At 44.5% G+C, this 26,652-nt stretch overlaps 1 protein-coding gene across 3 annotated transcripts in view; it reads right to left on the bottom strand.

Moving 5' to 3' along the window:
• Positions 1 to 776: 776 nt before the first annotated feature.
• LOC117772130 (mediator of RNA polymerase II transcription subunit 13-like) overlaps positions 777 to 26,652 on the bottom strand; it is a 77,515-nt gene continuing 51,639 nt past the window's right edge. The window contains exons 5-31 of one of the 3 annotated variants that reach the window (XM_034603073.1): positions 16,383 to 16,528; positions 15,470 to 15,676; positions 14,446 to 14,610; positions 14,013 to 14,169; positions 13,799 to 13,903; positions 12,527 to 13,177; positions 12,074 to 12,287; positions 11,466 to 11,547; positions 11,232 to 11,371; positions 10,991 to 11,069; positions 10,558 to 10,775; positions 9,262 to 9,440; positions 8,056 to 8,984; positions 7,755 to 7,934; positions 7,436 to 7,665; positions 7,134 to 7,332; positions 6,592 to 6,880; positions 6,243 to 6,495; positions 5,947 to 6,135; positions 5,635 to 5,858; positions 5,378 to 5,520; positions 5,026 to 5,184; positions 4,688 to 4,852; positions 4,273 to 4,436; positions 3,208 to 3,372; positions 2,987 to 3,096; positions 777 to 2,678 (exon numbers count right to left, since the gene is read on the bottom strand). In XM_034603073.1, coding sequence (XP_034458964.1) covers positions 2,546 to 2,678; positions 2,987 to 3,096; positions 3,208 to 3,372; positions 4,273 to 4,436; positions 4,688 to 4,852; positions 5,026 to 5,184; positions 5,378 to 5,520; positions 5,635 to 5,858; positions 5,947 to 6,135; positions 6,243 to 6,495; positions 6,592 to 6,880; positions 7,134 to 7,332; positions 7,436 to 7,665; positions 7,755 to 7,934; positions 8,056 to 8,984; positions 9,262 to 9,440; positions 10,558 to 10,775; positions 10,991 to 11,069; positions 11,232 to 11,371; positions 11,466 to 11,547; positions 12,074 to 12,287; positions 12,527 to 13,177; positions 13,799 to 13,903; positions 14,013 to 14,169; positions 14,446 to 14,610; positions 15,470 to 15,676; positions 16,383 to 16,528 — 5,875 coding nt within the window. In that variant the 3' untranslated portion in view covers positions 777 to 2,545. The remainder of the gene's footprint in view (positions 2,679 to 2,986; positions 3,097 to 3,207; positions 3,373 to 4,272; positions 4,437 to 4,687; positions 4,853 to 5,025; positions 5,185 to 5,377; positions 5,521 to 5,634; positions 5,859 to 5,946; positions 6,136 to 6,242; positions 6,496 to 6,591; positions 6,881 to 7,133; positions 7,333 to 7,435; positions 7,666 to 7,754; positions 7,935 to 8,055; positions 8,985 to 9,261; positions 9,441 to 10,557; positions 10,776 to 10,990; positions 11,070 to 11,231; positions 11,372 to 11,465; positions 11,548 to 12,073; positions 12,288 to 12,526; positions 13,178 to 13,798; positions 13,904 to 14,012; positions 14,170 to 14,445; positions 14,611 to 15,469; positions 15,677 to 16,382; positions 16,529 to 26,652) is intronic. The other 2 variants (XM_034603075.1, XM_034603074.1) reach the window with 2 other exon arrangements.

Here is a 26,652-nt window from a genome sequence, read left to right as displayed (position 1 = left end):
TTCGAATTGATGGTACTCTGACTTGGAACAAGAAGAGTGGTCATTCCCGCTCTTGACCCTGAACGTCTGGTCTTGCACGATGTAACTTTGGTGAGCGGGTGCGATCTCCTGTGTGAAGTTTAAACTGCTAACATCAGGCCCCGGCAAGTTCAGGAGTAATGCTGAGCTGTCGATCAGTTAAAACGACTTAGACTGCTCTGGTGTCATCCATCGCTGTGATCCATGCGTGAACGAGGAGGATAACGGCTGACATGTAGGCTATAAACATGTTGGAAATGACGCAGTTCAGAGTAGAATTTGAATGTCGGGACTTACGGACACTTGGATGACACCACAGGAGCAGTATGGAGGCGTTTTATGTTTTTTTTCTGTTGTTTTTTTTACGTTTGAAGAATCGGCCACCATTTTCTTTAATTGTATTGGATTTGGCTGCATCACTGTTTACCCCTGAAACTCCAGAAGTGTTTTGTGAACTCAAACACTTCCCCCACCACCCCCATCGGCACAGTGGCGAGTAGATAAAGACTACATTGTCATTTATGGGTGAACTATCCCTTTAAGGCCTTGTTCTGTTTCTCTACATAACACTAGTTACAGGGTTAGTCACCATGTGTGGCTGCAGAGGGCGCTGTTGCTCACTTAAAGTTGCATTGTGTTGCTTTATCTGGCATAACCTGTTCAAATAAAGTTTTGTTTTTAGGCAAATCAAGTGCAGTGAAAAGTATCAGAGTGAATTTTTAAATCTTCTGGATTAAAAGAGGAAACCAAGCACATCATCATTTTCAAGAGTTTTAATAATTTACTAAAAAAGAGTGTAAAAGTAACAGATCTCTCCCAGTAAAGTGGATCTGTTTGATATTCAAAGTGATGAGAGATGTAACAATTGTTTTTGCAAACTTGCCCTTGTCTGTACATTTGTGTACACTTTACTTGGCAATTCAACCTCTTGGCTGTAATCAAATGGGTTTTGCGCTGTATACTATATATATATATATATAGATATATAGATATATATATTTATATATATCAAAAGCTCACAGCAAAAAAATACTTTGATATGATCACTTGAAAGTAAACCAACCAGCATGAAATGTACAGCTTTAAGAAATTCCAAAAAACACAGCTGAAAAGTGTATATACAAACATGCTAGGAATCTAACAAAGAGCAGACCGGGTGGAGCTGGAGAGACAGGCCTTTCTAATGGTTTGCTTGACATCATTTAGGAGAGCCAATGAAATAAAGCATCATTTTTAAATATTTAATTTCCTTGCAACGTTCAAATACCATGTTTTTTTCTATTGCCTATTTCAAGTCTTTTAGCACAAGAGGAACACTTTATAAATATACAGTATACTGTATCTCCTGCATCAGTTCGTTTAATTTAAACATTTAAATAAAAAGATGTTCAGTATCTGTAGAAAATAAAAAAGACAGAACAACTCAAATGCATTTTTCTTTGATAAATGTTCATACTGTGTGTAAGGAGATGGTTGTGTCCCCCAGCCTTATCATTAAGTGCCTGCTTGGAAGAGGTAATATATATTTATGTATATACATATAGCATATCAAATTCTATGACATGATATAATTTGTATAAATATGGCATCTTTACAATTGCATTAAAATGACAAATTTTTATTTCAGATCCCAAGACAATTAACTGTCGACCGGGAAAAAAGGCCTTGTTTAAGTTTCTCGTTTTCTTGTTTTAAATATTAAAAATAAGTCTCAATTCTTTGCAAATGTATGTCATACATTATAAACAACACATCTGCGTCTTAGCTGATCAAATATTTCCCATCGTGTTCGTATCTACAACACTTTGGAAGGTGAGGAAAAAAGTGCCATTATCAAATGCTCCCTCTTTGGAGTAAATGAGGACGTTTGCCCTGTTCAGAGTAAAGGTAAGAGGTTCATCGACCGACTGCAAGTCCCAAGAAGCTCAACAGTGCAGCTCTGTACAAAAACATGTAAAAACATTAATGCGACATTGATGTAACAAAGCCATGGGCGTGTGTTGTCATGCCATTTTGCTGGTTGTACAACATGGAGTTAATGTGGCCCTGCACCGACGTCCCCTTTGCACAGGCGAGAATCAGACACTGTCGTCTCTTGTCATCCACAGATGCTTCAAAATGCCACTGAGATGTGTCGCCCGTGTGGGACGTGACGCTGCTTTGATCAGCAGAGAGTTAACGTTGTGATATGTCAGTACAACGGGCACAGTTGGACACATCCGTCTGTTTCTTCCTCAGAAAGCACCATAACTGGCACAGCGTCAGTTTTGAAGGTACAAACTGGATTTCCACCGAAGCCGCGTTGAACCCAAACTTATTGTTCGAAGCATTTCACTTTTCTTTTTCATTACATGCCAGCCCCGGGAGAGTCTGACGTGCCCTGTCCTTTTTTTGGCCATTAGAAATGTATTTCTACCCACAAACAACAGAAGAGTTCTGGTGCTCTCTGGTGCCTCGTGGGAGGAAGTGTAGGCACGGAGGGAATAAACCGTCAGTCCCCTACAGATGTCCTTCAAGTCTCCACTGGCTAAAGCATGTTCAGGATGGCATTGTACATTTGGATCAGCACAGCCAAGTGGACAGGCAGGCAGGATTGGCGGTCTTGGGTGGCAGGGGTGCACGTCAGCCAGGAGAGGGCGTTGTACTGTTCCAATACAAACCTGTGTTTGGAAAATATACAATTTAATCAGGGACAAATATTTATATTCTAAAGATTCTTAAGTATAATACATCTACTCCATATTAATTTAGCAGAGTTATGACATTTTCTTGGTTTATAATTATAAATTAATAATTTTATGTCATTGTATGTATACAAGATAAGGAGTTGAGCCAAAGGGCTTTACAAACACAGCAAATGAAAAACAATGCAAGTATTGATAAAAAGAAAGTAAAAAAGAGGGACATTTAAAGAATCAGGCTGAATTCAAACCACAGTCTGAGGGGGTAATATGTGTTAAATATTTACCTGAGCACATCAGAGGTGGTCTTTGAATCTAATGGGTGAGGGGTCCTCTTACTCTTGTCTGTCACCAGCTCATCTGACTGGGTGATGGAGATATGGTGGTGGAGAGACGCCTGAAGTGAAGAGGTACAATGCAATGTTACATTTTGAAGCAGATGTGTCCCTATATAGTTTTTTTTTGTATCCCTTCCAACACACACACACACATGCAGCACTGCGAGTACCTTGAGGAAGAGCGGACACTGACTCTCAGCCTGAGGGCAGGAGGCCCAGAACCAGTGAGGGAGTCCGTTTGCTTGTGCAGTGGAGACGTAGTAACCCAGAGCCAGTGGCTGCTGCTTCAGCTCCTCCGGTGGATTGTCCCTGGACAGCAGGCGCTCTCCCTGGCTCTGTAAACACACAGGAATGAATTCACTGAAGTCGTTAGCTCACCAGAACTACCTGCGGTCTGAGCTGAACCTACGTCATACATTCTCCGTTTAAAGTATGCAATCCTTGTAAATCAAAAATAAATATAGCATCGTACTGTAAAGTATAGTTTTAAAATTATACATACAGCTACAGCACCCTCATTTAAACAAGAAAGTAATGGTTTTGACTGACAAATTTCTATTATTTTTTTTAATTAATTTTCTGCCTGCAGCTCAATGTGATAATGAAACACAGAGGCACACGGAGCTCACATGTTCGACCTATAAGTAACTGATGTACAACTACACTTTGTCAGAGCCGTATCAAACGTGATGTATTATAGGTTGTCAGCACAGCTCTGTCTTCCCCTCGTGCCTCCGAGACAAATTCCTCTGCATCTATTATACTTGTCACGGCTCAAATTCAGATTCTGGTTTGATGAGGTGAAGTGTTGAGTGGCAATAAAGACCGCAGAGAAGTATGCATTGTTGTTCCACCAGATTACACCTATAATAAGCAACAAGGAGGCCAAAAAGGTCTAAACGTCAAATCATGACGTCTGAGTTCCAATAAAAAGTGCTATTATAATATATGCTATTATTATTTTTATAATCAAACTCTGTGAAATCTGTGTTATTAAGTAACACAACCAGATCTTATGAAAACAGTATCTCACTTCTCTCCTGTGCAGAGACAGAGCAGCTGAAAATCCCACAATTGTTAAAAGCAACGATTTAATGGTGAAATGCATAAATACACTCGTTTTTTCCCGTATGGAATGTGCGAGTGTGGACATACCATCCTTGTTGCTTTGTTACTCGGTGTCATTGGCTACAACTGCAGGACGATTTCTTAGTTTACACCAATCACTGACTCACCCTGGTGTGATTGAAGTGGGATCCCATTCCCATCCCGGACGGAGAACCGGGCGAGGGCACGGGGGAGGTGTTGGGGGAAGGGTGGAGGTTCCCCGTGATCAGCATCATGTCGTGGCCGATGTCGTTCTCCAGCTCGTCGGGGAAAGGCAGATCAAACATGTCATCTGAGGGACGGAACACAGAAAGAACAGTGTCAGCCCAGCCCCAGTTGTTAATGCTGGTCATCAATAATGACACCTATCCAGGCTAGGGTCATTTCTCACTGATACAATTAATACTACATCTTTAATTCACTGCACAATGGAACAAATGGCACAAAGATGCCCCCTGCTGGTACAAAATAATATCCAAACCATTTTAAAACCAGGATCTCAAGCGACAACTACAGTTTGACTATGATCCTGCTAAACGTTACCATTATTGTCCTCTGTAGGGTAGGAGCTGGGTGCCAGCTGGGTGGTGGCAGAAGTAGGGAAGACGAGGATGTGAGTACAGGAAGCATCCTGAGGTGTGTTCAGCTGCGACGTCTGCAGGTTCAGAGCTGTGCTGCGTCCAAACACTGAGCCCATGGTCACTGCATCTAGACACACACACAGAAACACAGCACAGGTCAGGTTACTGTGTTACTGTTGTGCTAACGTGATACTTAACTAGTGCACAGTAAGATCTAATACTTATATCAACGTAGTTATGACCACAAAGATCACAGTTCTAATCGTCTTGTAAGACAGACAAAGTGGACAGATTACTAACCAGGCATGATGACAAAGGAGCCCTGTGGCTCCATGGCTACCAGGCAGGCGCTGAGAATGCTGGGAGATTCGGTAGCTGAGATCCCACACATGCGACAAGCCTCCCTCAGCTGGCGCCCTATTGAATGGAGGGAGTGTTCCCCGAGCAGCGAGCTCCAGTCTGGTAGAGAAAGAGAGAGGGAGGTGAAAGGTCTTTTACTGAATCGTTCCCCAGCTAATTTCATCTGTTAAGAGACATCAATACATTAAATGACAATAATAAAGTGGATAGAACAACTATAAAACAATTTAAAAGAAGATAATAAACTAATAATTTATCCACAAGAGTTTTCTCAAGAAATTGTATCACTCACCTTTTAGCTCCCCGTGCCCGAGTCTGCCTAATCGACCAATCACAATCCTCCACGGCAGTGAGGTCATCTGGATGATGCCAATACACCACTCCCACAGCTTCTGCAGTCCCATCTTCCTCGCTGAAACCTTCGGACGTCGCGCTCTGAGGAGAAAAATATAATGATGTGAGATATAAGAGGTCATAACATTAAACCGTATGTCGTGCAAGAACAGCAAAGGTTGCACAAAATTAAGATTGTGAACAACCGTAACTCACCTATTGGGCACGTCAATGTTGATGATACAGGACTCCAGGAGCTCCCCCTGCTGGTCAGTGCAGGATACCAGGATCCAGCGCTGGTCATGTGATAGGCAGTATCCTACATAGAGGACGTTGTATTTGGGAGGGATCTCTGCCCATATCTCTCCTTGTTCTGGCTGCTTGGGACGAGTCGGACCGAGGATGAACGGGGCCGTGTAGAGCTGCAGCGGGCTCGGATGCTGGAGGAGGAAAAGAACAAAGTGTGAGCAATGATTTTTAGTTTATACGCATACAATGATGTGACATATCCAAGTTTTGTATACTCGCCTCTGGACCTTTAAGCACAGAGTTGACAGTGGACACTGGTCCAAAGCCAGTCAGGGACTTGATGTGTGTTTGCTGGGGCAGCAGACGTCTGCACTGGGAGTAACAAGAGAAGGCCATGGAGCGCAGGTGCTGCAGGTACAGGTGACTCTCCCCACTGGCTGGCTGCAGAAGATACTGGCATGGCACCACCTGCATAAAGTAAAGGCAAAAGACGTAAAGAAAAGATTGTGATGATCTTAAGAGCGAGAGGAACTTCGGTTCAATCCAATCCGGTGTGGATCTAAGAGTGTTCGTACCTGTAGCACCAGTGCAGGTCTCATCACCTCAGGCAAAGTCTGGAGCATCTCTGTGTAACAGCGAAGGAGCCCAAGTAGCCAAATGCTACCGGCCTCTACCTCGTCGCCCTCCTCTTCCTCTCCGCCTTCACCTCTCGCTGCACTTGAGCTGAGAAAAGCATCCACTATGTAAATGACAACAGCTGGTGGGTTGGCGTGGCTGTCCACTGAGTCGGCCAGGGTGGGGATGCCGATTCGAGCCTGCTCTGCGGTTCTGGAAGAGAGCAAGAGAAGAGAGAAGTCGTACTAGTTCAGGCGTGAGGAGCAATAAGTGAGATCAGGTCATTTCCAGCGATAACTCAGGTCTTACAGCTCAGGGGGTTCTGCTGGTGTGTTAGCTGGTGGCGTGGCGCTAGATGACCCCTTCGAGTCGCTGGTTCCTCCTTGAGTCGTCTCCCCTGTCGGGCCTGAGGTCGCTCCAGTTGGGGTCGGAGCGCTTGCTGAGCTGACAGGACCTTGAGCTTGCTCTCCTTCAGGAGCCCAGGCTTGAGTCTGGCCAGACGAGGCAGGCTGGACTGAGGACGTGTTGTTTATGGGAGGCTGGACTTTGGGAGGCAGCAGGAGACTGCTGTCCAGAGGCAGAGCTGAGAGCTGGGGACCTGAGAGAAGGATCAACATCTCTTTCATCAGTTTACATGTAACAGAAGTGGGTAGGGCATGAAGGATGACAACACAATACACAGTTTTCTAGTATTTAGTTGCTCCTGCAGAACACAATATTGTCTTCTGGTCTCTAAATGCAAAACAGCACTGTGTAAATACAAATCTAAAATAATTACTCATTAAAAGCATTTTATATACGTTAATATCTACACACTAATAATGGAAAAAAGAAAACGTAAATATTCTCACCTAGCTGCTGCTTGCAGGCGTAAGCATAGAGTTTAAGTTTGCTGAGGTTGTCATTGTGCTGCTGTCCAGCCCAGGGTCCAGTCATCCACTGCTCCACATCGAGCTCCTCCAGCTTTTCCGGCTCCACGTCCTCCCCCACACGCACAAGACCCTCCCTGGAAACCTTGGCCAGAGGACGGTGCTTCCCAAGGCGGCAGGTCTGGGAACAAAGTCAAGATAACAGTTAATTCTCTCATTAAAGACGTCAATCACAATAAACATTCATCGGGATGTTCCAAATGTGTGTTTCCAAAATGACCTACCTCGTAAACAGCGCTGAGCTCCTGGAAGAAGGCCCGGGCCGCGGCCAGCAGAGAGGGGCTGTTGGGGCACAGCACCAGATAGGCCACGTCCCGCTGCCCACCGTACGGCTCCAGTAGCAACTTCTCCCAGAATGGTAATGCTAAAGGGGACAACGCTAAGAACTCCCTCTCTCGGTCGTAGCCCAGTAACACCGTAGGGATGGGTAAGGGCTCCGGGGACTCTTCAGAACCTTTGCAAAGTAGAAATAAGGATATTTTTAGTTTGCTGCAACCTGACAACGTCCCTGCGACAGTAAGGGAAGTGTGTGTACTGGCTCACCATAGGAACCTCTCCCAGCCATCTTATGGAACTGCTGCCAGGTGAGCGGGCCTTGAACGTGTTGGATGTTTTCCCAGGTCCGTCCTGTTCTCTTCTTCTGGATGGCGTCCTGCAGGAAAGGCTGCAGGGACAGCAGCATACGAACCATATCCTGGGACGACAACTTGCTCATGTCCACCACTGTGGAGACACACACACACACACACATCAAACAGTTTATGATCAGTAAATCAGTGGTTGACTTATGGTAGTTGGTGGCAGATGTTATTCAGATCCCTTCCATGGCAGTTAAGCTTCTTACCATTAGTGTGTGGCCAGGAGTGAAGAGCTGTACTTCTGACAACAGCTGGATCTACTTTCCCTCCTGTGGGGTTATCCACGTACTGCAGCCCCTGTTCCAAGGCATTGTAACACTCCACGCAGGCATCACTCCCGTCTGCCCACTGCTTCTCAGACATCCAGCTTTGCAGCAGTGCCCCCTTGCGGCCGTGACAGGAACAGCTGAGAGGGAGGTGCAGTGCTGTCAGGGAGGAGATGGGCTGGGAGCACTGCTCCTGCAGAAGAATCATGACCGATGGCGATGCCGGCGCCGCGTCCTGAGGCCGCTTGGCCCTGGGGTCTCTCATCGTTGGGTCCCGCCGGCAAAGAGCCAGCCTCCTCTCGGCTGCCCGGCCCACCTCAGAAGTCCGACCGTAAATATCCAGCTCGTCCTCCAGGAAGAGGCCCGTGCCGTGGGCCAGCCGCCTGTTCACGATGGCACTGAAGCCACACATACAACGGTACTGATCTTCGCAGGTGGAATCGGGGATGTACACCCCCACATCTGCTCCTTTGACATTCATATTGCAGGCACAGATACAGCAGCTGTCAAAGTTGCGATCCTTGAAGACATTGAGGACGGAGTCTGACAGGAGCAAGATAGAGTACAGGCTGTGGGCCTCAGGCAGGGAGGGTCCTGGCCGGGCTTGGGGCTCGACAGAGCTGAGAGGCATGCTGGTGGAGGGGGTGGAGGCAGGTGAGCTAAGCTCGGTACCGTCCTGCTTCACCGAGCCGTGCCCAGAGCTCGCAGCGTTCATACCCCGCGGCGTGCGAGGGGTGCGTGGCGTGGGCACGGAGAAGCGGGGAGTGGCAGGAGATGGGAGGATGCCAACGGTGGTGCCCACAGAAGCAGTGTTGCCGCTCATCTGGCCATACTCCTGGTCTGTGAGGGTGTTGACGCTGGGGACGTTTCTGGAAAACGCACAATAAAAGGAAACAAACACAAATCGTCAGATAGAGAAAGAAGATTATTGTAAGTCTCTGGCGATCGGCTCTTTAAAGGTCACGATGCTGCTTTACACCTGAACAGAGCAAAATCCTCAGAGCACTGCAACTCTCAAAAGAGGCTAAAAAATCACACATTCATCCTTCAGAAACCACATACTCCTGCACAACATTTATAAAAGCTTTAAAGATAATGACATGATGAGATTATGAGTTGTTCTGCTCGTGATTGCTGACAACTCACGTGTATCCATCCTTGATGAAAGGGTTATTCTGGGGATGCATGACTGCAGGGAAATGCTCCATTTTGGGCATGAGGGCCCAGGATGGACGGTAGTAACACTGGTCAGGAATCTTGAGTGGTGGTAGAGTCTGGCTGGGTAGGCAGGACAGTGGAGCAAACATGGAGGAGCCTATTTGTGGCTGGAGGGAAAAATATAAGTTTGTGTTTCAGTTACAAAGAGACACGATGCATGATACAGAACCGAGCACGAGTCGAGTTGTGTGCCAGAGGCCGTTTAGTGCTAATCTCGCTGTCACTGTCACAAATCAAAATAAAGTTGTGACATCATTTTTTTGTGGGGACTATTTTCAGCAGCAGCTTAATACATTTGTTGCTCTAGTTACTATTTACAGTAGCAGGGGGTGTGTATGGAATATCACTACGATAGTCAACAAGAAAATAAACTGCACCCAGTGAAACACTGAAGCTCACTGGTGCACATGGAGCTCTATGGCAGAGCAATAAGCAGCTCATGGCTTGATTACACAAGCGATAAAGCCAATGTTGTAGTTTTCTTTTCAAGCTGTACTCCTCAGTCATTTATTTATTTTGGTTATTCTGTTCAATTTGTTCAAGTCGGTTAAATCCCAAAACAAATTATACACTAAAGACACATTCTATGAACAGAAAAGCAGGAAGAAGAAAAATCTTATATTACCTTTCCCTTTCATATAAATATGAATATCAATTATACCTTCATCATAATATAAATAATACTCAATAAGTTCATTGTCGCATTATTTTTTCTCAAAAAAAGTCTTGAATTGAATAATGTTGAAGCAAAATGTTAAATCATTTCACAGACAAATTCAATGTTTCTCTAAAATGTCATCAATTAGATTTTCAAATCAAGATCAAGTCCTGTTTGCATGTTTCACATGTTGAGTTAAAGATGCCTGTTGTTTGGAGGAGCTTGTTTTCCATGTGTTAACAAGCACAGATGCACCTAATGCTGTCCACTAAGTGCAGTCGACTATAATTAGCATCTCCCAGCTCACAGAGCCTGCAGTCAGTGCAGGTGTCTGACTCACAACACACAGAGAGTTAATTAGCCAGGTTCAGGTATCAGTGAAACGATTCCAACATGAAGAGCCTGACCAGTCGCTCGGTCAACAAGCACTTGTACTGACTTCCCCTTCATGACATAGATCTATGGATTTTTTAATAATCAGAGTAGTAGTGTAATTTTCTCTCAAAACGTGTGATGCACAAAGCTCAGTCTGCTGCTTTATGTGTTGATAATTAGCCCCTCCTCACCTTGATATCCTCCTGCCTGGGGCTGGCCATGCCCTCATCCATCTCCATCCTGTACTCATTGAGGTGCATGGCGGCTAAAATGGGCAGGTGGTCGGCTGCTCCGCTGGGTGCGGGTGGCTCTTGGCTCGGGGTGTCACGATACGTCGTGATGGGGGAGAAGGCCGGGTGCTGCTCTAAAGAGGGCGGGGTGGGAAACATTCGCTGGAGGTCTGCTACTGCTGAAAGGAGAGACACACCGAGATGAGGAGACGGGGAGGAGAGACAAAAAAAAAAAAAGAGGTTCACGGAGGTTTAATAGGATTAAGAGTTTGTAACTTCTATTTCCCAATAAATATAACCACACATGGAAGTATGAATACAGTGGCTGTGAATACAAACTGTGACTAAAATGTATTTAATCGAGAGCAGCTGAATATGCATCAGTGTGACTCACTTGATGGATAAGGTACTGCGACTCTCCCCTCCTTCCCATGAGGGCGATCTTCAGTCGACAGCGGCTGCTTTGTTGAGTGCTGGTTGGGGTAAACAGTCTACAAATTATTACACACAACATTAGAGGATCTTCACTGCTTCAGAATATTAAACTTTTAAATGATACTAAGACCTAATATTAGTGCCGCCGCTCATATTTAAGTCATGCGGCTCTATAATATACATAAACTCTGATGTCTCACCCCCAGCTCTTCCTCGTCTTCATCAAAGATGTTGTCGAGATCAGAGATGTTCACCACCAGATCTTTTTCTCTGGTCAGAGAAGGATTCGCTTTGGCAGCTGCGTCGTCCTGACTCGATTCATCTACAGCATCACAAACATCTTGAGACAAACAGTTTAATGTAAAACATCCCGCTCTGAAATATGGATTTCATTTAGTTTCCTGTTGAAAATGTATATGATGACTGTGTCTCACCTGATTTTGGTGCCGAGTTAAAAATGGACATAGCGTCTTTCCCATCAGGCAGCACTCCATTGCTGGTGATTTCTTCTCCCTGGTGAGAAATAAAAAAGGAATATTATCAGTTCAGTTCAGGACATTTTTTTATAGAATCCTAAATGTGTCATGAGCATTAAAATTTAAAGCTGTGATATATGATGTTTTTAGCCACTTGAGGGCATCAGAAATAAACTGTGAACACAACTCTGACACACTATCATCACTTTTTAAGTTAAGGTGGCTAATGTGTTAGCATATAGTTGTTGGTTTCTACATCAAGCAGCATTAAAATGCATTTGCTGCGTGCTTGGGCAGCTGGCTAACATTAGATCCAATATTCAGTGTCTTTTAGTTCTCGTTTTTTTGTCGTGCACAAACTCTTGTGGGTTGAAAAACCAAAACAATGAGCTGAGAGTCACCGTAAAGATCCATAGTTCTGAGGAGAAATGCAGGTGATACTTCTCTGTGGGTTCATCACTATGACAACACTGCAGCTTCACATAAAAATAATCATGTGATCCATACTAAAATAATAGATCTAATCATTCTTTTCTGAATCTCTGTGACTGCGTGTGTATTTCTACCTTGGCCTTTTTGCTGGGTTCTCGTCCTTGGCCCTTTAACCGTTTGGAAGAGGAGAAAGTGTACTCGATGTCTCCTTCCTTAAAGTCGTAGGGATCCTCCCCGGGCTCGCGCAGTGTCTCCACACCCGGCTGCTGGAACAGCCCCAAAGTGTGGATGTGTTCCTTCACCCTGTCCTCGGAGATTTTAAACCTCTTGAAAGTCTGTGTGTATAGTCTGGAGAAAACAAAGAGACAAATGTGATCACTCAGTCTGTGTTAGCAGTAGGAATTCGTTTTTTCTGTTTGGTTTCCTTAAATTTTTTTCTCAAGCATATTTCTAGAATAACGTCATTGGATGAGTCTTAGCTCCGTATTTCCAGAAGCCTTGGATCTCTATCTATATTCTTGGCTACTCCGCTCCTTCATTGTTGTTCTATCAACTGCACCTTAACACTCCTGTCATGTCTCTCCTACCTCTTTAGCGGAGCTCCTTCCGTGAATGCCTCCGTCTTCACTTCCTCTAATTTATCAGCGGGGAGTTCGGGGGGTCTGCAGTCAGTCTTATCAGTTCTGGGCGTCCTGAAGCCTCTCCACCAGGCAGCTCCACTCTCCCTCTGCCTCAGCAGAGCTGTATACACAGCTGTCTCGCTGCTAATCAGCCCCAGACCTGACATTCCGTCTGGACACACAGACATATCCACAGGCCCGTCCAGAACCTCTGGGTCCTGCACCCGGGGGTGCGGGCTGAGCGTGGGTGGTAGCGGAGACATCGGTGAATGGAGGAGGGACTCTGCAGCTTTCCTGGAGAGCGTTTTGGGATACTTGCAAGTCGGCAGCACGGCCAGAGGCTCCATGGATGGCTCCAGCGCCACGAGACCCCCGAGCTGGGGCCCTCCTGGTGAGTCCTGTTCCAGGGGGGAGTCCTGCGTGACAGATAGACGGTGGTGGAAGGAGATCATGGCTGGCCTCTTGGACTGTTTGTCCGCCTTTTCTGTCTTCTCACTTGTCTTGTGTTTGGGCAGGGAGGGAGGGTATAATGACGGGCCGGAGGACTGAGTGGGGTTGGCACTGGTCTGGGTGTTGGCACTGGATGTGTTGGTCAGGTTTAGCTTCTGCTGCCTCACCCTGTAGCAAAGTCAAGAAAATTACCCAAGATTACAATCAAAATGAAGAGTCTTGTTTTAAACAAATGTGTTATTTATGTTCATAATGAGCCTTCTTCTAATCATAAAAGTCTTCAAAAAGATTAGCTATTAGAAGCGATTTTGCTTCATTATCAGAATAATGGGAGTCCTTGAGCTGCAAAATCTCCTACTTACATTTTTTACTGGTCATTAAAAAAAAATAACAGGTTGAGCTCATCTTTCTTATAAAAAAATAATTTTCAAAATACAGGATTTTGACTCTTTTGTGCAGAACATTGACAGTCTTTGATTTTAATTAATCTCAGAGTGATCCTATGTTTGAAGATGCTCAAACATGCTGCAGGGCCATTACCACTTATCAATTATATTGCTATCATCAAAAATACGACTAATCTTGACATCTACATATTTCTGAAGACTGTATGTTATGTTGGCATTGCTTGAAAAAGTTAAAATCCTTGAACATCTCTTCATTGGAGCATCCAGGATTTGAAAGGCCTTTTATCAAAACCTATTTCTTTTGGGATGAACATGAAATCCGGGCTCAGATACTGTACACATGACGCTGATATCGAACAGCTTGGCTGCAGCTCTGTTCTACCTGGAGCAGCTGCAGGGCGCTCTCGCTCCCAGATCATTGAAGTCCCATGTGGTAACTCCATTTGGCACTTCCTTCTTAGGCGTCGAGTCAGATGGTGGATTCGGTCTGCGGGGAACAAACAGATCCATGAGGGCTGCGGCTCGACTGAAATCGCCGCACTTCAGCGATAAACGCACCAAACAGAATAGACAAACTTGGTAATGGTTAAACGTACACATGCTGAGGCTGGCTGAGGTAGCACTCCCTCCAGGCCTGATGCACCACCTGACACGTGAGTTTCTTCCCAGAATGCTTTGGGCTGACGCTAGCGACCCCCATGCTGCTGTCCATTGTGTGAACACTGGAGACAGAGGTCACAAAGCCACTGTCCGCTGAAACGATAAAAGGTGGAACAGAAATGATGTTTTATGTAATTTTCCTTTACTGGATTTGAACATTTTTGGAAACATAATGGATGATGTAAATACACAAAAGAACACAACATATATAACATTGGACAAATCATTTTTCAAACATTTCAACGAAGATTTACTTAATAAAATATCTTTAAATCAATGCATTTCAGGTACCTTTTTCTGTGATGTGTCTATATGTCAATAAATCTGCATAATGTGGTATTTAATGTTCTATGTGTGCGTTTCTGTTACCGGAGCAGGGCTGTTCCGGGGACGTTGGCGGCGTGAGCGGCACGCTGCAGTGGTTCGACTCCCTGCTGAGGCCCTGAGCCGCAGGAACAGGTGGAGGCTGCTCCACCGGTAGGTCCCCCTGGGCAACCAGCACAAAAGCAGCTGGGTAGGTCATCCTCACTCCACCTAGGAAGATAAAAGAGAGGAGATTTATTTGTGATTATAAAACAAGAGGATGGTCGCTGCTCACTTTTAACTCCCAAGATTTATTTAAACTGTCAAAATAGGTTATTTCTTTAAGTTGTTTTTATTGCACTTAAAGATATCAACACCCTCCCAAATCTCTCTATCTATTCATATTTTGCTGAAGAAATGATATGTGAACCAGACATTCCTGATATAGCAGCAGCTATATAATTTCGTATATCCTATGGATTAGCTCCTTATCCACTGATGTGATCACACACTTACTGCTCATATAAAACATATGATCTTAAATCCCTTTACACTCACATCTCGACTCCAGTTTCAGGCAGCACATCCAGACAGGCTTTCCTCTTTAGATGTAAAAGCCACTGGTATCCATGGGAGTTTTGATTATAATCAGGTCAAACCAATGCTCTGGGATCAGACTGATTAGACAAAGCTGTTAAAGTAACTCCCTGCGGCTTCTACAACGACTTCCCTATCGCTCCTCTCCGTCTCCCCTCCTCTCTCCTCTCCCCCCGTGCAGTCATTTCCTCCTTTCCTCTCTGAGACGTGCTAAAAGACTAAAAGGATCACTGCAGCAGAGGTACATTTCAATAGCTGCCCATACACTGCTACATCAGCTCAATCTGCCAGAGTCCACATGGAGACCGAGGGTAATCCATGTGATGTTGATCCCTTAGTGTTTGCTTTAGCAGAGCAACACCACTGTGGTCTAATGGGCTTTTATCACTCTGCAACTGCTGTGCAATCACACAGTGTAACGTTCAGAACATAATTCTGCTACTGGAGATGCATTTGTTATGTTCCACACCGAACATGTTGACTTTCTCCTTACCTACGATGACCTCCACAGCCACGTGACTGTTGCGACCGTAGGCCTGACTTGTTTCCTCTTTCTCCTTCTCTCCGCCTCCCTCTTTCTGCTGGAGCACCATGGGGTAGAAGTAGCTCCAGTCCTCCATCAGCTTCCGTACGGCCGGGTCACTCATCTTGTAGGCCTGACCGGTGAGAGTGCCACTCAGACCGTACGGACTCAGGATCACTGCAGATGGAGAAAACACACTTGAAGGGGTTTCTGGTGCTGGTTCACCTTAAAGATTTCAATTACATCTAGACAAGCAAGAGTTTTCAGAGGGCTCCTTTAACTTTTCAATAAACTTACATTATTTAATATGTTTGTTATTAAGTGGCCAATTAAAAATAAGAGATAAGCTTATTTACTCTTAAAGATATTTTCTATTCTTGTTCCACTCTATTTAATACTTTTGTTTTGTTTGATCTTGTTTCGTTCATGTAACCTTGTTTAGATGTGCTTTTGAAATACATTATTATTATTATCATTACACAATATTGTACTTTTTCCTTTACACATTATACCGTATGTATTCAATAGTTATGGTCACTTTTAGTTTGTTGAAAAGCGCATAAAACATGAAGAACTTTAATTCATCAAACCTTTCTAGAGGTAAAGTTATCCTCACTTTGACCAACTGTAACAGTTTATTAATATATATGCATAGTAATAATAATCTGTATCTTTCTCAATGCATTTACTGTTATGAATTTATCCTCCACTACTGCTAATTTGACAATTACACGTCATGTTTGGACAATGCAACACTTGTTCATCACTAGTGTAACACATATCTGCTTGTACTTCATTGCAGTGCATTCTCACTGAACATCGTTCACAGTTTTGTTGCTGTGCACATAAACCCTAGAGGAAAACAATGGCTTTGTGGTGTTACCTTGCACTGGCGTAATGGAGGTCTGCACAAGACGGATGTGGTGTTCTGTGATGTGGTACGCGGGCTGGTGCTGGGCGATCTCCACGCTCGTGCACACGTTGCTCTCCCCGTGGAGGAAGAAGGAGAAGGAACATGATAGGTGTTCACTGGGGACAGAGGACGGCAAAGGTTTAAATCATGAGAGCACAGAGAGAAGGAAGCAGTGCAGGGAGTTTAGATCTCCTGTGTGGCGACTGTGAGCTGATCATGATCATCTCTGGGTATCATAAAAACAAATCAAATGGCAACATGAACCGGCACTGTAAAACAAACTGTATGAGAATTAACCTTCAGACAACCGTTAACATATTTAAACTGACACTTGAATTGAAACAAAATTCCATTTATTTATGTAAAACTTCAGATGAAATAAACTAATAATTCAAATCTATTGGAAAAACAAATGTACAATGTGAATGCAGTCTTTCAGGAAGTGCCATGACAGACGAAAAGTACAATTCTCCAAACACCAATTTAGAGGCCACACTAAAAATGTGTCTTTGTAAAAGCCTTTGCGTTGATCATCTTCATCATTTCCCATGTAGGCTCCTTATTGCAGATATAAATCCTCATTTGTTCATGACTGATTGTGGTGACTACATGTTTACATATGCACAGCTCTCTTTATTACACAGCTCAGGCATAGTTCATCATGCATTCTTCTCTTTTTTTAATCATAGAGGAGTAATTGTTGGGGCGTTATTGCAATCTATATACCAGTGGGCGGGCTGGACATCATTAACTACCAACACGGCTTCACTGATGTATATTTTTAATCTATAAAGCTCCTTACCACCTTGGTTTATATATATCAGACTGACAATAAAGTCAGCAGGTACTGTAATCTCCTTGTGATTACCCTGCTGCCTATGCAATATCTCCTTTGCCCTGAGGGAGCCGGACCTCCATTTGAGCCGTAATGGATCATCAAATTCAATAAAATGGTCAGTTCCACAGTTACTCATGGGCAGAGCTAAACAGTCATGAGGGAGCCAAAACTCTTGTGGCGCTAACCGTGGCGGCCTCCAGGTGGCGCTGAGCGCACCTGAAGTGAGAGGAGGCCAATTTCTCTGCTTCATAAACATTCCTGATGCTGGCAGAGAAAAGCATACCCTCGTAACAGCAGGTGGTTCGAACACAGGTCTGCACAATTACAGGAGGAAGAGCAGAGCTGAGCCACATATATATGCATGCACGAGCCTGCAACACACACCAGGCGCACGAGCACATGTCGCCCTCACACCTACAGCCGCACACAGACACACACACACAGACAGACACAAACACAGCAGCAGCAGTTCATCATCTCCACAATTCACATCTCTGCAAAACATGAGTCAAAATGCTTTCAATGTCACTGCCCTCCAACCTCGTCCTCAGTGCATCATTACACCATAAGAAGAGCTATATATAGCTGCATAGGGAAGCTCGGGGGAACAGCTGCGAGTCAAGAGTACCAGTCCAACTCGGTGCCACGCACATGTGCACAAACAACCACAGTTTACATTCAAGCATCTTTAGGATCTCGCATGCAAAATGCCAAAATTATCCTCGGAGTGTAAAGACTTACGCGGAGAGATGCAACATTTCGGTACCAAATTTCCCTTTGTTTCATTGACTGAATGATTTTCTTTATCTTTTACACTTTGTGTTATACTTACATTACTGACAACCCTGCACAGTTTTCATAGGGCTGTGAAATAAAGCACCCATTAGAAAGTTTGTCCCTCTCCTGTTGATTATTCTGCTTATATTGGTATCATGCTGCATATTCTTTAAGGGCTGCGCGACGCTGATTGGGACTGATGTGTCTAGAAAAACACTATACCTTTAAGACCCCTCATAAAACTGCAGCCTTCACAGGGAATCACAGCTTTATCTCTCTGTCTCTGCTTTAAAATCAGGCAGTGATCCAACAGAATTAGGAGCTGGTTCCCTGTGTGTTTCAGCTGAAACAACCATTTACTTTACCTCGGTACTTTTAATTGACCCGATGCACATTTTGTTGCAAAGACTAACAAAGGCTACTGATTAAAATAATTGAAATAATTCAATATTGTGTCGAGAGGGAAAAGGTACATTTGATAAACTACACAAGCAATCAGTATAAGCAGCAACGAATGTGCTGCAATTATGACCTAAGATTAATTATGAGTGCAATAAAGTGCAATTAAATGTGGTGGGAAAAGCAGAAGTAGAAAAAGAGCATTAAACTGTAGGCTGACGCAGCTGGGAGATTGATGCTCCCTGTCCTTTTACAAAGGGCATTTTCCTGCACAGTAAGCTGGTGTGAGTGTGTGGACACACTGGGCTTCTTGCATCCTCCGGGACATTTGTGCAGTCGGCAAGTGGACGCGCTTGTGTGTGTGCGCGTGTATAAGCGCGTGAGAACAGCGGACAGAGATGTGAGGCAGCTGTGTGTGATGGGCTGTATGAGTACAGGTATTAATAAATGAAGAGGAGTGATGGCTGAGACTCGCCTCAGGGCTGACAGTCCTGTTGAGAGATAGAGAGAGGAAAGAAGAGAGGGAAGGGGAGAGTGGGGGGTGGTTGAGAGAAAGAAGTGAGAGTGAGAGTGGGAGTGAGACGAGGAAGAAGGGAGGGAGGAGAGAATGGAAAGAAGGGACGGCGATGGAGACAGAGTGAGAACCAGAGGTTAGGAAGGAAATGCTGGGATGAGACAGAGACAAAAAGGGGAAATAGAGGATTAGAGAGGAAATGAGGAGGACAAGGAAAGAAGGATACAGTATAAAGAGCAAGATGAGTGTGAGAAAAGAAGAGGAGGTGAATAATTCAGTGCCACGCACTGCAATTGCTGCACACATATCGATGAGATCAGAGTTTTAATGGGTGGCTACTGAGCACAATTTTATGGTGAAATCAATCAGGGAATGTAGAGCTTGAGAACACAGAGACATCACATGCTGCCCTTGGGTGTGTGTGTATGTGTGTGTGTGCGTGTGATTGTGAGTGTGAGTGTGTGTCTATTTCATTTGGCTATATATTTACAGAACAGCCTACGCTTGTACTGTGCGACACAGTTATCAGCACAAATTCAAGTACATTTAGGGTATCGTGTAAGCAAATGTGCGAATACTGTGTGCATGTGAGTGTATATGTCTGCAAGGCACTGCATGCACATTAACTTACATATATCTTATAATAACACGTGAACATACATATGTATACAGGATATGCATGCATGAATGCCACTGGAAAAAATGCATTGTGTGTTGGGTTCATGTGTCTTTTCACCCCATCCCCATGCTGCCAGCCAGCAAGCATGAAGAGCTGGTTAAGGTCTGAAATTCACCATGGATTTCAAACACACACACAAACACACGCGCGCATGTGTCACACACTAAATAACAATGGTTGTCTTGCCTGTCAGGCTGCTCTCTTGTCAAACCCAGTGACAAAAAAAAAAGATAAAGCAAGATTACATAAAAGAAGATGGAAAAGAACAAACACTAAAACACACACAAAGCTTCTGTTTCCACTGTCACATGCACCTAAAGATTACAATCTGAAAAATGTGTTTAGAAATCATTAACTACAGTCACATGCGCTAAGCAGGCATGATAGCATTTTCTTAGATTATCTCAGATAAGGGGATTAATCTGCTTAAGTTGCACCTTAAATTCTCTGTCACCACAGCGGCGCTATTATGAGTTATCTTCATCCTTCATCGCCTCTCGTCTCCTAACCCTTCCTACACAATCTCAACGCATCTCTCGGAGACACAAGAGCGCAGATGCTATTCTGGTGTGTGTGGACAGATGTAGACGCTGTTTATCCTCTTGTAAGCTCTTGTGAGCAGCATGTATACACTTCTTCCCCGTGCACTGGCACAATAAGTTCATTCCATACAAACAAAATCCTACCCAACATTCATAATACACTCAGGCTTATGCAGGTGTGTGCTTATGCCTCTGCATGCATACATAACGCGCAGCCACACGCCACTATTAACACGAGCATGAGGGGGATTCAGTCAGCTTGATGTATTATTCAGTTGCCCCCACTGGGCGGCTTTAGCCAGTGTTACTATCACAATGTTTGCGCTCAAACACGACTCAATCCAGCTATCTATATGGATTCACGATGAAAAGGTGCCACGCTCGGGGACGCACACCGTGCACACTCATTGCCCTCTGTGCGGGCTCAAGAGCCACAGAGGAATAAAAGTCTGCTGCGGTTAAAATTAGATTAGAGCTGAAAAATCGCAGAGAGGAACTATGAATACTTTGTCAGTGGGTTATTCCCACACAGACGCTGCCAAGAGGAAAACTCTCTAACGTCAGTGGGAGCATCAACGCTACCTCGGGCTTCTACCTTCATATCTCTGGCCCTAATTAAAAAAAAGAGGATCTCTTGGTGAGGCCACTGCTGTGATGTATCACCCCGGTGTCTATTGATCTATGTGTTTTTTCTCTTCCTTCCCTCGCTGTGTGTGTGTGTGTGTTTTTACCTTGTGAATCTGGGTGATAGTGTATCACGTGTGCTCTTTTGTCTCTAGGGAGGCTCGACACACACGTTCAACAACACGTTTCAAAGGAGAAAATGGAAATAATTCATTCAATCAAATACTTAACGGAGGCGTTTACATTAAAGTGGCTGACCTGAACTTTTTTTTTTCTTCTAATTCTCTTATAGAATGTTAATATTGTCACAATATGTAGACAATCAATGAGCCACTGTGTAGACCTATAAACTGCTTTATAAATACAGTATCATTTCCAGTGACTTCTCTGTAAAGGCCATTCTGCTGCTAATGAGCTGAAGCACATACAATTATAAAAATAGTGAATGACTGCTAAAGTGTTGTAATGATGATGTTTCCTGCTCACACACACACTGTACATTTCAGTCTCATTTATATGATACCGGCTTTGAGTTGGACACATTAATTATGTAGCCAGCAAACTTCAGCATATGCAGTAGTGCGGTCGTGAGGTTTAAGAGTAATTAAATGAATCCACTGTTAAATATAAGGGACCCGACACCACGGTGACAAAAAAGGAGATGAAGATTAAAACTGAAAAACAAGTTTCCAGTTGATGGTGTTGAAAGAGAAGATGTTCTGAAAGCAGGAGCTTTGAGTTTCATTCAATTGACTAACTGATTGATTTCCATAAGTGAGCTCAACCACTTGGCCGACTTATAAAGACTTCCCTGAATCAATGGGATGTCTTCTATTTAATGATGGTCAGGAAGTCCAGACTGAAGAACTAATCTTATGAGGAAATCCTCGTTCAAATCACTAAAAACAGTCTCTCTATCCTTCATCCTGAATTCAAACACTCACCATTCATTCACCCAGTATAACTCATTTAACCTTCTCAATCTGGTCGGCCAACTCGTGCCAAAGTTGTCATCATTGAGACATTTTTCTTGTCGGTCACTTTTCCAACCAGTCAAATAATCAGCTGGACACTTAAAGGGGACATAGCATGCCCATTTTACCACAAGTTGATATGGTTCCTTGGGGTCTTAATGAAATGTCTGTAACATACTTTGGTCAAAATACCACAAGGATCATATAAAACAGCACCCTTTTTACCCTGTATAAAACAGCCCTCCACAGAGCGACCTGTTTTGAGTGCCTGTTCCTTTAAATGCTAATGAGCCAGCTCCCCCCTCCCCCCCCCATGATTTTAAACGATATAAATTACATATTTTATATGATATAAATTATCAAATATGCATCCCATACTTTGTATTCCCCTTGTTGTCCTGGAGTTTTAATTTTCCCAATCACATAATTAAATGTCCCCCTCTGCCCATCCACTACAAGCACACAAGCAGACAGACAGAGAGAGAAAGAGAGGGGTGGGGGGGCTATGAAGACCATCATTTACCCCCGAACCCCGACATTCAACGGGTACAACAACAAGCGGAGAAAGCAGAATCGCGGGCTGACCTTATATATACAGTCTATGGGGCTGACCAGCGGAGAAATGCTCGTCCCGTGTGAACAGCCAGGCGGCTGCGTGCTGGAGAACGGCGCTGCGCTGCCTCGCAGCTGCGCTTCCGCGTCCGGTGTACCCCGGCGTAACTACTGTAACCCGGCGTAACTACTGTAACCCGGCGTAACTACTGTAACCCGGCGTACAGTAGAGCTGAACACTGCGGAAGTCTTCCACACAGCTGGCAGTGTGGAAGACCGCTGCGAGGCAGCGCAGCACCGTTCTCAAGCGCGCAGCCGCCTGGCTGTTCACACGGGACGAGCATTTCTCCGCGCTGGTCAGCCCCATAGACTGTATATATAAGGTCAGCCCGCGATTCTGCTTTCTCCGCTTGTTGTTGTACCCGTTGAATGTCGGGGTTCGGGGGTTACAGTAGCGCTGAACACTGCGGAAGTCTTCCACACTGTTGGCTGTGTGGCGCTGACACAAATTCCAGCTCACGCACGGGAGAGCGAGCGGTCGCGCCCGAGCAACTGCTGCAGCCTCCCAGTCCCAACGATCCAGACAAATGCCACATGTGAGTGAATCGCGGGCTGACCAGCGGAGAAATGCTCGTCCCGTGTGAACAGCCCGGCTGCGTGCTTGGGAACGGCGCTGCGCTGCCTCGCAGCCTCCGGTGTAAACCCGGAAGTAACGAGTGTGGGGGGACGGGGTGGGGGGACGGGGGGACGGGGGGGTGGGCCAAGACCATGTAGGGAGACTTCCAGTTCCTTGTTACGAAACAATACCCAGGAAGCGCAATCGAGTCGCTCAAGCATGACGTTTCTGACTTAGAGGAACTATAACAAAACGCGCGAGTGTTTTTTCCCCAGAGTTTTTGGGTTGGTAGACATGCCAGATACCCACATTAACCTGTAGAAGCACTAACAAAGTGGAATTTGCATGCTATGTCCCCTTTAACAATAAAGAGAAATCTGTTTTCTATGAGATTAACAGGATTGTTCAGTTTCTGGTAACCTAAACATGTTTGGTTTTACAGTTTAATGTACTAGAATTGGGTTGGGTCTAAAACTTTGGACCATAAACTTTTTTAAAACATTTTCCTCTTTCACACAATGCATATTGCATGAATGCAAATGAGGAACAAAGTCTGAATGAGGTGGGATTCTGGGAGTTTCACTTTCATTCATTACAACTGGGAGTTGAGAGTTTTTGCGAAGCCCTGAAGGCCCAAAGAGAAAAGAACCAAACATTATGTGTATATTTGTTTTCTTCTCACTGTCGTGTTTAATTATTTTCCACCTAATGTTCATGATTAAATGTTGCAGCGCTCCTTTCCTCTGCTGCACACATCCTCTTAACGTGACACTTACATTGTGAAAACAAATAAAAAACAAACAATGTTTAAGTCAGTGAAGAGGAGGGGTGAGGAAGGATGGGAATGCTTTTCAGACTTTTTTTGTTACTACTGTTGTTTTTAATCCCAGTGATGCTATGACCTTCTTCATTTGACCTAACACCGAATGTCTGTTGCCTAGGCGATGGCTAATATCTCAGTGTCCCTGAGAGGAGAGGAGACAACTTGAAGTGCATTAAAAAAATCTATTCACTCAGGTCAAGTAAGGATTTCTGAGATTTTGAAGTATTTAAACAGGAAGCGCGGCTTGTTTTTGTTTCATGGTCAAGCACCAGAGGACAACTCTGTTACACTGCAAAATATGAACATTATTTATGCATATGGGTGTGAATGCAGATGAGAGCACCTCGATGAACAAATATACAGTGTACAGTACTTGGCATGCATAGACCTGGCTGAACTAATGAGAGAGACAGACTAATACATCCATTCACCCGTCTATAGTAATGATTAATTTATGACCCCCTGCCTCCTCTGATCCCCACCTCCCTACCACACACACACACACACACACACACACACACACACACACACACACACACACACACACACACACACACACACACACACACACACACACACACACACACACACACACACACACACACACACACACACAGCGCCTCCTCGCTGCTTTTCCTCTCTCTCTCTCTCTCTCTCTCACACTCTCTCTGCATCCCTGCAACTCTCCCTCTCTCTCTCTCTCTCGCTCCCATCAGTGTCTGATGCAATCCGTTACCAACCCAGAGTGCTTTCCTCCCATTCAGACACAAAGAGAGCGGGAGAGGAGGGATGAGGAGGGATGAGGAGGGATGAGGGGAGGGGAGGGGGGTGAGCTGAGTGGAGGTGGTGGTGGTGGTGGTGGGGGTTGGTTTGGGAATCTTCTCCTGGATGTGCCAATCCTCGCCGTGCCCGGGGAACACATACAAGATAAACACCAGATAAGCCTGACAAAGGCAGTGGTGCCAAGGAGCAGGAATTGGCACGTGCAAGGGGGGGGGGGGGGGGGGCGGCATGGCACGGATGTAACTGCCGAAGCACCCCCTGTTGGGGATAAAAGGCAAGGTGTGGGGAGTGAAGAAGAAGACAAAGGAGCTGGCTACAGCTGAGGCAGGAGGTCAGTGTACATCCAACTGAGCAATGATTCCCTTGTGGCAGGAAAACACTGATGGCCGGGGATCTGCAGGGGTGCTGGGGTCTCACACTGTCAATTGTGAGGCAGCACTGCTATTCTGGGAACAAGGGACTGTGTGTGTGTGTGCGCAAGTGTGTGTGAGTCTTTACGACTGCTGTTGGCACATGTGCTGGAAGCCAGTATAGTGGAGATATGCGAAAAGAAAAAAAAAGATGCTCATGCTTCACTCACACACTGTGACACAGGCAACAGCTGCAGAGTGAAAGCATGAAAAAAGAAAAAAACAATATGAGCGGTGCAGCATCTACATAAGATTTTGATTCACGACTGTCTGTGTGTTCATATTTCTCCCTGTTTCTCTTCCTCCTCCTCCGTCTTTCCTTCCAGGATGTTCAATAATTCACAGACAGTACAAGTCAGGATTGGCTCAGCAGGGGGCGTACCAGCTGACAACATATTCATGGAGCAGACTAAATGATAAGAAAATGTACGAAAAAGAATCACTGCACACACTGGGTGAATTTCTTCTTCTTCAATGGCTCTCTCTTCAATTTTGGAATCAGCCCTCCCAGCAACTTGTAACGTTTTATTATTTACTCGGTCGTATTTTGCTTTTATTTATTTCATTATTCTCATTAAAGTGAAATCATGGCATTTGAAATGGGCTAATTAATGAGCAGCCTCCGCAGGATAAATGCACAGAGAATCTGTAAAAGTGTCACAACCTCTAAAATAAAAGGCAGAAGGAAAATAATTAGTTTGATTGTACATGTAGAATATGAAGTGTATAGAATATATCATCGTGTTTACACCCACACTTAGTGACTGTAAGCTAATGTTCAAGCTGAGAACTCAAGGAGAGAGTCTCCTGAGAACTGTTCAATTTTATCGTTTAAAATCATGTTGGTCTTTCCATACACTCTTCCTGAGTGTAACTGTATATACAGGTTTACTCAGAGCAGCTGTGGCTCAGGAAGGTGGAGCGGGTTGTCCACTAACCAGTGGGTCAGTGGTTCAACCCCAGTCCCCCAGAGGACACTGAACCCCAACTGTGAGAATGTGCGTGTTTGAGTGGCAGAACTATACTTCTATACATCAAGACTTGAAAAGCTGCTAAAGAAATGCAGACCATTTACTCTTGGTACAAAAAATGCATCCTATACAGCAGCAGTTAAGAAAAAGAACGGAAATACTACTGGCATGTGCCATGTATCTCGTCTTTGAACACAACTTAACTCTGTCTACAACAGTGTCTCAGAAGGGTCCGGCCATCTCCCCCCAACACACTACAATACCACCACTGGATAGTTCCTGCTGCTCTACAGTTCCTGCTCTGCACCACTGAGCTCTCACTCACTCCAGGAACTCAAGTCCATCACCATCCATACTTAAGTGAACCTAGTTTTATACCTGTCTCAGGCTAAATATAGTCAATTACTCACATTACATGAGTTGAACCGGATACCGGGAAAGAAGTTAAGAACACTAAGTAATGTATGTATGTTTTTGTATATATAGCCTGTCTACTCTATCTATTATAACACATTACTCACACATATAACATTCATCATAATTTATATCAATCACATTCCCATTTCTATTACACACTTTAATTGCATTCTCTTATTCTTATTCATTTATTCTGACACAGGTAATAATGGATACAAAAGAGAATTGTGTAAATAAGATAACCATGACACAGAAAAAGATGAACAACTACAGTGTGGTAGTATTTTCTACACATATTAAAACATAAATTTCACCCTATAA

Source organism: Hippoglossus hippoglossus, chromosome 12 (assembly GCF_009819705.1).
Source record: "Hippoglossus hippoglossus isolate fHipHip1 chromosome 12, fHipHip1.pri, whole genome shotgun sequence".
Classification (NCBI taxonomy): Eukaryota; Metazoa; Chordata; class Actinopteri; order Pleuronectiformes; family Pleuronectidae; genus Hippoglossus; species Hippoglossus hippoglossus.
Note: the sequence above shows the minus strand (reverse complement) of the source record. Positions and strands in the feature narration are given on the sequence as shown.